Below are 13998 nucleotides of genomic sequence, written 5' to 3'. Positions count from 1 at the left end.
ATGACTTGAGCTGAAGTTGGATGCTCAACTGACTGAGCCACCCAGGCACACCCATGGTTTCCTTTTTCATATCACTAGTCTGAATTCTAAAATATGTCTTCAGCCTATCTTCCACTTCATTAACTCTCTCTCTACTCAGCTGTTTAGCTTATTCTCTTTGAGGTTGTTTTTAAAGTTTTTATTTATTTATTTTGAGAGGGGGGAAGAAGGAGAGAATTGCAAGCAGGCTCCGCACTGCCAAGCCTGATGAGAGGCTTGAATTCATGAACTGTGAGATCATAACCTGAACCAAAACCAAGAGTTGGACATTTAACCGACTGAGCCACCCAGGTGCCCCATCCTCTGAGTTTTTAAAAAAATTCCAATTAGTGTATTTTTCATATGTGGAATTTCTTTCTATATGTTCTTTTCCAAATGAATATTTTTTGTTAATATGCTATTCCTGCATTATAAGTTGTATTTCTTCTTTTACCTCTCTCAATATTTTAAACACAATTATTTTAAATATTCTTTCATGTTGTTCTAGTACCTCTTGTTCTTAGATAGGAATTATCTCACTTGTGGTTTTTCCTTGGAGTGATTCACTTCCTAGATGGTTTGTAGCTTTTACCTATGTTTTACCTATGAGCTCATCCATGGTGGATGTTGTTTTCTATGAGTCCCACCTTCCTTGGTTTTGTAGACACATTACAGGGAGGGCAGGTCAGTTTCTTGTGGCTTCTCAGAACTGGTTGCCTTGAGTGTCCTAGTCTCTGTTTCACACATGGGACAACTCATTGGCCTTATACAGGAGTTCTTCTTAAACAGGTTAGTGGCTTCATCTTCTGACATGTGTGAACATCATGTGTTTGATCTGTGAACATTGGGTACATGAACATCAAAACCCCAGCTCCCAACTCCTGAAGCTTGTGTCGAGTTCTAACACCTTGTTCCTCGGTCCAATTTTACTGTTACTTTGGCTTTGAGCTTACTGCTCATTTTCTAGCCCTTAAAATTAGTTTCTTTCGTTCAACAAACATTTATCAAATGCATCCAAATGTGCTAAGCACAATTCTAAACCTTAGAGAATTAGTAATAAACAATGTCTTTGCCCTCAAGCATTTTACTTTTGAGAGATTTCTCTTTCTTCTCCCTATGTTTTAGAAACAGTTTTGTTACATTTTGTCCAGCACTTCTATATGTATGTATGTGGGGGCTATGGGGGAGAGGGCATCTCTCCGCAGAGACTCAGTTTACCAGAAAGCCCAGTTGTTCCTCCCCTCCCACCTTTGCCTGGCAAAGGTTAGAGGATGCTAAGTCCTCTTTTTATTTTTTCTAATTTTTAAAACATTATTCATTTTTTGAGAGACAGAGACAGAGCGTGAGTGGGGGAGGGTTAGAGAGAGAGAGAGGGAGACACAGAATCTGAAGCAGGCTCCAGGCTCTGAGCTGTCAGCACAGAGCCTGATGCAGGGCTTGAATTCACAGGCTGCGAGATCATGACCTGAGCTCAAGTCAGATGCTTAACCAACTGAGCCACCCAGGGGCCCCTTGGGGGATGATAAGTCCTTTGGCATACCTTGCAGACTATGAATATATTTCTATCCACATGTAACCTAGAGGCAGTTGAGTATAATTAACTATTAAAAATGTGGACTTTGAAATCTAAATGCCTAGGCTCAAAACCCAGTGCAACCACTTAATAGTTATGTCTCTCTTGGTGCCTCAGTTTCCTCATTTGGAAAAGCAGTCCAATAGTAGTATCTTCCTTATAGACTTATTAAAAGGATTCAGTGTCTAAAATCCTTAAAACAGTACCTGGAATATTGTAAGTACTTATTAATTAGTAGTTGCAACACAAATATCAGTGGCTCCTGTGGACTGAATTGCATTGCCCCCGTCCCCAATTTGTATGGTTAAACTCTAATCCCTAATGTAATTGCATTTGGAGCTAGGGCTTTTACGAGACATTGAAGCTTAAATGAGGTCATAAGGGTGGAGTCCTAATCCAAGAGGATGGTGTCTGCATGCCCGTACCAAAGAAAGGCCACATGAGTAAATAGTGAGAAGGTGACCATTTGCAAGCCAGCAAGAGAGATTTCAATAGAAGCTGGATTGGCTGCAACCTTGACCTGAGACTTCTAGCCTCCAAAACTGTGAGAAAATAAATGTTTGTTATCAAAGCCACCCAGTCCATGATATTTTGTCATCACAGCCTAAGAAGACTAATACAGTGACCCAGTGCTAAATTACAGAATGCTCTATGCCTTGTAGGGCTTCAGGAGATGTTTATTGCTGCCTCTATTGCTGTATTTTGTTTTGTGTCATATGCATGACTAATGGGTCAGGGCATGCTGGTGAGATGCCCCATGAGTGGTCCACGAGTCTGGGCTGAGTTGTAAACTGGAGCAAGATAGAGAGCTGGGAAATCAAGCCAGATCCAAACCAGGTGAATGTCTAAAGTCTAATGTCTAGATGGAGACTGTATTAGTTTGCCGCCATAACAAAGTACCAGAGTGACTGGGCTTAAACAATAGAAATTTATTTCCTCACAGTTCTGGAGGCTAGAAGTCCAAGATCAAGGAGTTGGCAGGGTTTCTTCTGAGGCCTCTCTTCTTGGCTCGTATATGTTTGTCTTCTCCCTGTGTCTTCACATGGTCTTTCCTCTGTGTGTGTCTGTGTCCTAATCTCCTCTTCTATTAAGCACACCAGTCATATTGGATTAGAGCTTACCCTAATAACTTCATTATATTCCTCTTTAAAAGGCTCCATTTCCAAATATAGTCACATTCTGTAGTACCGGGCCTTAAGCCTTCAACATGAATTTTGGGGAAAACAATTCAGCCCATAACAAGGACAGAAAAAATTCTGCTGGACACTTCCTTTCTGTGGGAGCACTTATTCCAGCTTATTCCTGTGTAGACTTGTCTGCTCCTGAGATGTGTTCATGGTGCCGAGTGATTTCTAACTGAAATACTTCTTTCTTCAGTCTCAAAATGGCTAAACCCCATGGGCTCATCAGAGCTCAGAAAAAATCCTCCTACTTCTACAAAGCCTGTTCTGAATCCTGTATCCCACCTTCTCCTTCATCCTCCTATCACTATAAAGCAAGTATTGCATCCCTCGTTTGAACTCAGATAACAGCCTGCTGTCTGTATTTTCCTTGTGAACTCGTTGCTTCTAATGGTTCTTCATGTTCCTGCCCTCTCATCAGTTAGGGGTGAGCATCTAAAGTTCTCCATCTGATTCACCTTTGTGTCCTCACAGTCTGTGCTCTGAATACTTGTTGAATGAAAACATGAATGTTAACAGTGACCGCCAAACTGACCTATGCTTCATACTTGAAGTCAAGTATTGAGAAGTTCCCCCAAATCTCTGATTGATAATTGACTTATTGCAAGACCTTACATGCTTAGTGGAAGTTTTGCTAGCTACTGAAGGTGAGCATGTTGAAAGCCTGAGTGGAAGAACCATGAAATTAATGTATGCCTTTATATGGGCAGATGGATACCTTTAGTGGAGAGAAGAATGTCATGCTATAATGACGTGGAATTCTCAAGAACCCACACAAGAGGTCCACAGCAGAAGTGATGGGTTGGATTTTTTTTTTTTTCAGTGACGCAATTGATTTCTATATGAGATACTTTAAAGGCTAGAAAAGTAGACACTTTTTGAATTTTTTTCTACTTCATTTTAAATGGAGTTCCCAGAGTTTGACTTTTGTTTTGAATGATGTCTTTATAACAAATCTCCTGTGTTGTCAAGAGACACACTGCATTTTTGTAAATGCAGTTCCACAGAAATGAGGAACAGTTCCAAATGTCTTGCTAGTTTAAGGTCTTTATGCAATTTTTTTTGAGATTTCAAGCCCCATAATTGTTATCATGTGTATATCTCTATAATATACACTTTAATAAAATATAATACAACTATAATATGCAACTGTATCTCTAAATAATACATAATATATAAATATATAGTATATCTGTAATACAAACAATACAATGATAATAATATACAACTCTATCTCTAGAACATACCACTATAATAATATTTCAAGTAATGTGTTTCAAGATTTAACTTTTCCTAGTACCTTGATTTATTTTGCTTTATTTATCAACAGAGATCTGAACACTTACAGAATATCTTCTGCCTTGTGGTGATAAACTTTTCCCTTTATTTTAGTTTCATATTATTAAAGTAGAAAGTATTTAAATTTAAAGTATTAAATTGGCTCTGCATCTCTGCTCTACCAGAGATCAATCTACTTCTACTTCATAAAAGTTGTTAAATGTCATTGACTCAGATATTAGCAGAAATAGGGACAACCAAATGTCTCTGTTTTATAAGGCAGAATGATTTGAGCATGACCATATTTTAAAATACAAATAGTTTCTTTTATCACTCTAGCTACAACAGTAATAAATTGTTGTATAACACTTATTAAAATAAAAATAGGACACTAAGTTATATATTTACTTACAGCTTTTCTATTTCTTTGGTGCCTCATACGTTAAGGCAACAGCCTTCTTTAACATAGTGCTAGAAGTGTGCAGCAAGTTTTTGAAATGTTAACCATGATGTAGCCTAGGTAAGAAACAAAATTAATATTAAAAGACTGAAGAGATGTAAAATTGAGAAGTCCAATTACAAGTGTTGACACAAAATAGTCTAACTCTTATAGATGTGAAGTTGAGGCATAGAAGCCAATAGTCTCTTTTCCTTTCCCTTCCTTGTCCTTGGCTTCCAGCCTCCCACACACCCAGCAGCTCTCGTCTTGCCTCATTCCCCCTCCAGAGAGACGGAAAAAAACAGTTCTCACCCCAGTTCAGTTCCATGACTTCTGGGAGAGTCTGTGCAGAGGGCAAAGCTGCCTGGGATTTTCCACTGTCACTGGACATAAACCTGGTGAGAAGGCAGGGATTTTAGAGGCCAAGAGTGTTCTCCCCACTACTGAGGTTCAGTCTGTCATGCTGGGAAGCCTGTGAGGAACAGGGCCTGGACCAGACCAGTGCCAAGTCAATATTCGTTGATGAATGAACGAGTAGAAAAAAATGATAGCTTATATTTTTATTGGCATAAGGTACAGGTCATTGTCATTTCCTTAAGTTTTGAGAAGGAAACACAGATTTTTTTCCATTGCCATAATTTCTTTATCTTTACTTTCAACACTGCTGAAACTTTCTTCCGAGAGGAGGATTTCAGATTTCTTGATTCTGCTCCAGCAATGAATGAGTTGTTTTCTTCTCCCTTGGTACAGTTTTCTTTTCAGAGAAATAAAAAGCCCCTCTTGGCATTGTGGTCCCTGTTTCTGGGTGTGTGAGGAAGAGGTACATCTCCTGAGACAGTATGGTGGATGGGGACTGGACTTTGGGGGAAGCTCATGAACCAGGGGTGCCTGAATTGACAAAGATCTGAGAGCAGAGAGCATTCTGCTGGTGATGGATCTCCCAGCTTTAGTTTGTCAGGTAAAGTCTTTATGTTGCCTTAATTTTTTAATAATATTTTCTGCAGGTAGAGAATGCTAGGTTGAGAGTTTTTTGCTTGTTTTCTGTTAGGCACTTTAAAGAGTTTGTTCCATGGCCCTTTGGCTTCTATAGTTTCTCCTGAGAAGTCTTTTGCTATTCTCACTTTCATTCCTCTGTACATGTCTTTTTCTCTCTGGCTGTATCTAAGATATTGTCTTCACCAATGTTCTCCAGCAAATTTATTATGACTCTTGGTCATTCTTAGTATTCTTCTATGTCTCTACTTAATATATCCAATCTTTCCTCTGGTTTCTTGAAAATATAGAATGTAGTTATAATAGATGTTTTAAAGTCCATGCCTGAGAATTCTATTATTTCTGTCATTTCTGGGTTTGCTTTGATTAATGTATTTCTCCTCCGTGCCTCCAGAATGCATTATTTTATTAGAGATCTGCTAAATTATATTTATTATAGAGATCTGCTAACTTAGGTTAATGATTATAAAATTATAGTGATGACATTTCAAGTTATATTCCTACAATCCACCAACAGATTGCTGATATACACATAGCTTGCCATATTTCAAAAGCTACTTATGTATCTTTTCTTGAAATTATTATTATATTTGCTGTTGGGATTACATAGTGTTAAAATTACTAAAATTTATTTTGGATTTTCATTATCTGCTCAAATAATTTAAGTTTATATTGAATTATTCTTGATATTTCCATAATACTTGTGTATAAAGTATTTTTTCCAGTGTTATTGAGATATAACTGACATAAAATAGTGTATTAGTTTAGATATACAACATGATTAGACATATGCATGTATTGTAAAATGATTACCACAATAAGTTCAGTTAATATCTGTCACCTCACACTGTTACAAACTTTTTTTGAGTGATGAGAACTTTTAAGATACACTCTCTTAGCAACTTTCATATATATGATATAATATTGTTAAGTATAGTCACCATGCTATACATTGTATCCCCAGGACTTATTTATCTTTTTTAAAAAATGTTTTAATGTTTATTTATTTTTGAGGGGCAGGAGGGGCAGAGAGAGAGGCAGACATAGAATTCAAAGCAGGTTCCAGGCTCTGAGCTGTCATCACAGAACCTGACGTGGGGCTCGAACTCCTGAACCGTAAGATCATGACCTGAGCTGAAGTCAGACACTTAACTGACTGAGCCACCCTGGTGCCCCTTATTTATTTTAAATGTAATTTTCTCCTGGTTGTTAGTCGTATTTCCCTGCTTCTTGGTTTGCTTGCTGATTTTTTTATTGGATATCCTGTAGAAAGAATTTCACACTGTTGGATAATGCATCCATTTAAAGTCTGCTGCACTTTGTTCTGACACACCATTAGATTATGATAGATATTTGAGCCTTTTGAGGCTTGCTTTTACCCTTTGTTAAGGTGGGTCCAGAGTGGCTTTTAGTGTAGGGTTAACTTAGCCCTGCTTCTAGGGTGAGAAACTTCTGAGGATGCTCATGATGTTCCACGTATTACAAAGTCCTTTCATTCAGGCTGGTGGGAGGAAGGACTAGTCCCAACCTGTGTGAGCTGCAAAAACTGCTTGGCTTCGTGCTTCCCCGCGGCTCTTTCCCCAGCACTCACAGAGCAGTGCTCAGCCAGAGACCCATGTACAGCTGTCCAGCCCTGCTCCTCTATGCAACACTCTCTCCCTATCCCTTTTTCTCTACAAATTCTAGCCGCCTCAGCCTCTTTGAACTTTGGTCTCTGCGCCTTCGGCTCAATGAGACTGTCAGGCTCTGTCTGGATTCCCACCGGTTGAACTCCAGCCTGAACACTCTGTCCAGGGCAATGCTCCGTCCAGGCAATCACAGATCTCTCATTTCTCTTTCTCTTTCTCTCGGGATAACAGTCCTCTATGTCTGCACGCTGGTGCCCTTCCTTAAACAGTTTTTCCCCCCATATATTTTGCCTGGTTTTCTAGTTGTTTATGATAGGAGGACAATTTCCATAACAGTAATCCTTTGTGGGCAGACACAGAAGTCCCTTGTGGTGTAGTTTTACATTTGCTTCTCTAGGGCCCCAGACATTGGCCATTTTTATGGGAACTCTTGGCTTGAGATTCCTACACCATGTGGTGCTGTAAATTTGGACCCCACAAGCATGCAGTACTGGCTTCAGGAATCCATTAACTTTGTTTTTCTACCCAGAACCACCCCCAGGCAGATGGCAAGCTTCCATACAGCTTCTCTGTCAGTTGGTGATATTTTTACCATTCCTATTTTTTTTGACTAAGCTACCCTTTGTGTACCCCAGCTTTGTGCAGGATCTTGGTGCACAGCCACCCATCTCCAGCAACGGGAGCCATGTCTCTCGCTGGAGGAGCTTGATCTAGGTAGAATTAATATTTTTGCATTATGGCATCTGGACATATTTGATTTTTAGGTACCTGGGATGTTTTAGATAATTTATCCCAGTAATAGCTCAGCTTTATGATTTTAACCTAAAATGTTTAACTGTAATTTTATGTGGAAGGCTTATTAGTAAGTTTATACACCAAATGACAAATTTAAGAGAACTCAAAATCTTCCACATCTATATACTCAGTTTCATAGGTAAGTAAGGTTATTTAAGTTTTTGGAAAGTTTTTGTTTGGTAAGTCAGACAATAGTAGTACCTAAAATGGAAAGCAAATATATTAATTTATAAATACAGCTTAACAAGTTAAAGGGAATTTAGTTATACTACTAAGACACCCTTAAATCTTTTCAATGGTTAGATTTTTTAAATAGAAAAATAAGATCTTAAAGCTAACCTTCAAGGATTTAGGAAGAACTAGATTTTTAACTTCATTACTTTAATAGAGTAAATATTAATTTTAAAAAACAAAACTCTGAAGAGTCTTTTTTTTTGTGCTTCAATATGATCCTTTGTGTACCAGTAACTCACATTTAGCAGGTCACAGATCCATGAATTCTCATGAGTTAGAAAGATTTTCAGCATCATTAAATTGATAGATCTACACTTTTGTTCTATTTTCCCTTGTAGAAACAGTGGCTTTTTACATAAACCATCAAACCATAATGTAGTTGATTTAGCTTTGTCGTTACAATGGCTGAAATAATTCTTACGACCATCTTGTTGAGAAGTCTCAGCTTATAGAGCTATGAATATGAAAGCCACTTCTCCCCCTACGTGCCACCTTGCTCCATCAAGTCCCTTGGAACTGGATGGCAGGGATCTTGGTGATGCACACTTTGATTTCCCAAGTTTTCACAGTTTCAGAACTCAGGACACACTGTTGGGATTCAGCGTCCTTCTTGTTTTCTCTCTGGTCTGGGCTCCAGTGGACTGGAACTGGGACTGGGGGTGGCAGGTTCTGCTCACACGCACACCTCCCTCCTTCCCTTCCCCTAACACTGGCAACTTTGCTGCTGGTTCTCATAAGGGGGGCATCTGAGGTGTGGAGGAGAGTCTTGGGGGTCTCTCACCTGCACAGCTCCCTTGCATGCAGAACTGCCCCTGCTTTACTCCTTTCTCCTCTCTTTGGCTTCCCTGCTGGTGTCCACTTTCCTTAGGTCTTCTTGTCCAGAGACAGCCCTCTTGCTGAAGGGGGGAAAGCTTCAGACTACACAAGGTCAGCCGCCCTTGGCTTTGACCCTTGGGAAGCTCATCAACTTGCCATGCCTGTTAGTGAGAGCACAGCATCTCTCCGCTGACTGGCATTCAATGTCACAGCAGCAGCAGGGGGCACTTGGCTGCACTTGGGAATCAGCAACAGTCAGATGAGGGGTTTCCGGTCCTGAACGTTGCAAAGGAGATGTGTAGGTGTACCTCCAAACTTATAAGAGGGTCAGTTGTCCCATCCCTGACCTTTGGCAGGAGGATGGAGAGGGGAAACCTCCTTTTACCATTACTGTTTTCCTCTAGTGGTGTGTGAGTGAGCATCAGTGTGCGTGTGAATGTGTGTGGTAGAGGTGGTTGTGGGGTAGTGATGGAGGAAGAATCAAATTTCCTAAAGCATAATGCTGTCTGCCAGCAAGCCCTGCAAAGAGGGGCAGGCTCCAAAGCTGGCAGTTCTCTGAACTCAGAATCAGGGTTCTTCTTTTCTTAGCTGTGCACCCTTATTCACCAATTCTGGCACTAGACTCCCACACCATCTTATTATCCTTAATTGACACATTACATGCAATTACTCTGGGTATCTTAACAATGGAATAGACTTGATTGTACAGTAAGCCACCAGATGTACAGTGACAGCTCAATTTTACACCTTGGATCCTCAATTGACCTTGGATGACTCTGACAAGTCTGTGAAGGTACCACTTTATTTAAAAAAAATTTTTTTTAACATTTATTTATTTTTGAGAGAGAGACACATACACAGTGCTAGTGGGGGAGGCAAAGAGAAAGGGAGACACAGAATCCGAAGCAGGCTCCAGGCTCTGAGCTGTCAGCACAGAGCCCGAAGTGGGGCTCGAACCCACGAGATGTGAGATCATGACCTGAGCCAAAGTTGGCCGCCCAACCAACCGAGCCACCCAGGTGCCCCATGAAAGTACCACTTTAACCAAGAGGAATTTACATCAGAAGATGCCCTATAAGAAGCAATGAGAAGGATGCACCAGAGACCGCTAAACTGAGCAGCCGAACAGGAAGAATAAGAGAAACACTGATGGGGAAGAGGAGAGGTGTGAGGACTGTTTATTAATACCAAGGAGGCTCCAAATCACAAGACCGCCAATAGAAATGCACGTCACTATCGTAACAACACACAAAACATACTGGTTGGCTTAACAATTCATCCCTGTCTTGACAAAAATGCTGAAGTATGATTGCAACCCATGAGAATTCACCGGAGAAAGTCTAGCCAAGTCCAAACTCTGCTCCACAACACATTCGTCTGCTCTCTGACCATCGTTCAACGTCCCTCTGACTTTTATTCTGGCCTTTTCCTTAAAACCATTTCCTAATGTTTGTGCTACCAATGGTATTTTCTTAACACAGAATTTGCAGATAAAGAAAAACTATTAAAATGTTGTTAGTTGATGCTTTTTTACAGGAGTAAAAGATTTCACAATTTTCCCCCAAGCAGCACAAAAATAGGGAGTAGAAAGCATGAAGACTTCCTTATGCTTAACTCAAGCCATTTGCACACAAGTAACTCGAGGCAGCTCAGTGCAGCTGCCCCTGCGCACACTCTCAGCGGTCTCCCGTCACTTGGACTTCTTGTTGCCTTTCTGGTGCTGCTCAGTGGCCTTCCTTGCCTCCTCCTCTGGGATGAACACACTGATAGTGAAGTTGCTTATCTCCGAGCCATACTTGTTCTTCACAACCAGCCCGTATTTGCCAGAGTCGGCGGTGCTCACCCCACTGATGGTGAAGTAGGCCGTCTTGCCAGCCTCAAACTTGACGCTGCAGTGGTCGTCTGTGACCAGAGGCTTCTCGTTCTTCAGCCAGGACACCTCTGGAGTCGGGTCACCCCACACGATGCAGGTGAGATTAAGCGCCTGCAAAACAGGTTTTATCAGAGGGAAGGAAATATATTTGGTACGATAATCCAATTTCAAGAATCCTTCTGGTGGTCCGGCAGGACCCAAAGGAGGATAAATATAAAACCCATGGAATGATGGGTGGAGTTACGTGGCATATGCACCTGCGTGGATTACAATTTGACTTCAGTCCTGAGTAGGTTTCTGTAGGGCCTCAGCCTTCTGGCTTTGGGAGTGCTTATCATCAGAACCACACGAAGGAGTTTGCTTTCAGGTCCCACAGGCACTCTTGCTTTCGTAAACACCTAGATATGCCTTTTGTTCTCATGTGGCATCTGGACGCTGTCTCGGTAGAGAAATCTCATTGCCGTAATTACCACCTGCTCACTTTGCATTCTGTCTGCCTCACAGAGCCCGGCAGCAGAATCGTAACAGCTGTTTCAGATAATGGGACTGATTTTCAGGTTCCACCTTCCTCATTTTATTTCTCCCCCAAAACTCCACCCAGTCTGTTGCAGTTGCAAAGGTGCTCTACCAAAATGTATTCCTATTTCCTGATATCTTATTATACTACGATCTGTGCTGAAACCCTCTTATTTTAAAAGATCAATGCTTAGGCCTGTAGTTTTTAACTTTACCATAGTTTTCTGTTGAAAGTTTAAGAGTAATTGTAGATTCATAAACAGTTGTAAAAAATAATAGAGAGATCCCATGTGCCCTTACCCAGTTTCCCCCAACAGTAACATTTTACAAAATGATAGTATAAGAACACAACCAGTACATTGACAGTGATGGAATCCATTGTTCTTATTCAGGTTTCCCCAGTTTGCCTTGCACTCATTGGTGTTTGTGTGTGTGTGTGGCTCTATTCAATTCTGTCACTTGTCTAGGTCCATGTATCTAGTCCCTCAGTCAAGACAGAGAACATTTCCATCACCACAAGGATCTCTCATGTTGCCCTTTTTTTTTTTTTTCCAACGTTTATTTATTTTTGGGACAGAGAGACAGAGCATGAACGGGGGAGGGACAGAGAGAGGGAGACACAGAATCGGAAACAGGCTCCAGGCTCTGAGCCATCAGCCCAGAGCCTGACGCGGGGCTCGAACTCACGGACCGTGAGATCGTGACCTGGCTGAAGTCGGACGCTTAACCGACTGCGCCACCCAGGCGCCCCCTCTCATGTTGCCCTTTATACCCACACCCACTCCCCTGTCCCCAACCTCCCAACCTCACTTCCAACTCCTGGCAACCACCAATCTGTTTTCCATTTCCAAGACGGAATTTTCCAAAGCATTATATAAATAGCATCGTATAGTATGTAGCCATTTGAGATTGCCTTTTCTACCAGGCACAACTCCTTGCAGATTCATCCAAGTTACTGCAGATATCAGTAGTTTGTCCCTTTTTATGGGTCAATAGTGTGCCATGGTGTGTGTGCGTGTGCGTGTGTGTGTGGCTATAAAGGTCATCTGGGCTGTTTCCAGTTTGGGGCTATTATGACTAAAGTGGCTACTGAACATCTGTATACAGGTTTTTATTTGAGCTTAATTTTAATTTCTTTATGATATATGCTGAGGAGTACAACTACTAGCTCATATGGTAAATCCATGTTTTCCTTTTTTGAGAAATTGTCTAACTGTTTTCCTGAGTGGCTGTACAATCTTGGTTTACATTTCCACCAGCAATGTATGAGTGATCTGTATCTCTGCATCCTTATCGGTGTTTGTTGTTGTCACTGTTTTTATTCTAGCGGTTCTGATAGGTGTGTTAGGATATTTCATTGTGGTTGTAATTTGCATTTCTCTGAAATTACTTCACATTTTAAATTCCATTCTTGCATTTTTTTTTCTTACTGAAATCCAGAAACTATAAGAAAAAGAACTAGGGCTCACAACATACAGGGAAAAGGATATTCTTCTCTAAAGAGTCTTATATGATCACTTATTATCTCTTCTATAAGAGTATTGTTTAAAAACAGGAGATTAAGAAATCAGTTTCCTTTCCATGGTTAATTAGCATTTCTTACTGGATTATTCTACAAACACATTTCAACAAGAAAAATAGTCAAGCTATTGCCATTAAACTTACCCAAGTGGATCAGGTACATGATTTTGGAAACTGTGATTACTTAGGGGTTAAAACTTTTTTTTTTTTTTTTAAGTAGGCTCCATGCCCAATGTGGGACTTAAACTCATGACTCTGAGATCAGGAATTGCATGTCTACTGACCGAGCCAGCCAGGCACGCCTTGAGGGTTAAAACTTTTAACAAAACCAAACCAAACTCTCAAATACCTTAGGTGTCATGGAAAACTATCCATACTTTAGATTTATTTCCATTATAGATCACAAAGTGCTTTCATATACATTCTATCTCTTAATTCTCACTACAACCTAGTGAGCTGAATATTTTGAACCCCATTAGATGAGGAACATGAAAACCTGCAACCCTGCAGTGGTTGAGCTTAAAGTCAGCTGTGGTCACATATTCTACCTGCAAAGAAATTTAGCTGGATGAAACCTGCCTCTCACTAAAGCCTTTCTACATGCCTTGTTTTATCCCTAGTCTACCTACTGAATGTCTTCAGTGTCCTTCTGAGGTGGGAAAAGGTTTTGTGCCACTACAGGTACCCCTCCCCTATGGCTGGCTTATTAAATTAGTCTTTTTTAAAATGTTTATTTTATTTTTGAGAGAGAGAGAGACAGAGTGTGAGCAGGGGGGGAGCAGGGAGAGAGGGAGACACAGAATCCAAAGAAGGCTCCAGGCTCTGCGCTATCTGTACAGAGCCCGACGCGGGGCTCAAACCCACAGACCGTGAGATCATGACCAGAGCTGAAGTCAGAAGCTTAACCAACAGAGCCACTCAGGCACCCCTGAAATTTGTCTCATGAAACATAGGGATGAAGAGAATGACTCCAGGTTAGAAATTATGTTCATTGCTTTTCAGAGAGATGATTACAGAGCCAGGAAATACCAGTTTAAAGTTAAATGGAAAGAAATCAGCTTTCAACCGAAATAGAGCCAACAGAAATTCGCGGAGCAGCACGTTTCCCTTCAGAGGAGAAGTATTTAACAGGA

The 13998-nt window shown here is 40.7% G+C and overlaps 1 protein-coding gene across 11 annotated transcripts in view; it reads right to left on the bottom strand.

Annotated features, from left to right (window-relative positions):
• Positions 1–10116: 10116 nt before the first annotated feature.
• The window catches only part of MYOM1 (myomesin 1), a 163426-nt gene continuing 159544 nt past the window's right edge, over positions 10117–13998 (bottom strand). For all 11 annotated transcript variants that reach the window (XM_015540792.2, XM_042962765.1, XM_042962769.1 and 8 more), the window contains one exon: positions 10117–10939. In XM_015540792.2, coding sequence (XP_015396278.2) covers positions 10646–10939 — 294 coding nt within the window. In that variant the 3' untranslated portion in view covers positions 10117–10645. The remainder of the gene's footprint in view (positions 10940–13998) is intronic.

Source organism: Panthera tigris, chromosome D3, assembly GCF_018350195.1.
Source record: "Panthera tigris isolate Pti1 chromosome D3, P.tigris_Pti1_mat1.1, whole genome shotgun sequence".
Lineage (NCBI taxonomy): Eukaryota > Metazoa > Chordata > Mammalia > Carnivora > Felidae > Panthera > Panthera tigris.
The sequence above is the reverse complement of the archived record's forward strand: the minus strand, read 5'-3'. Positions and strand labels throughout refer to the sequence as shown.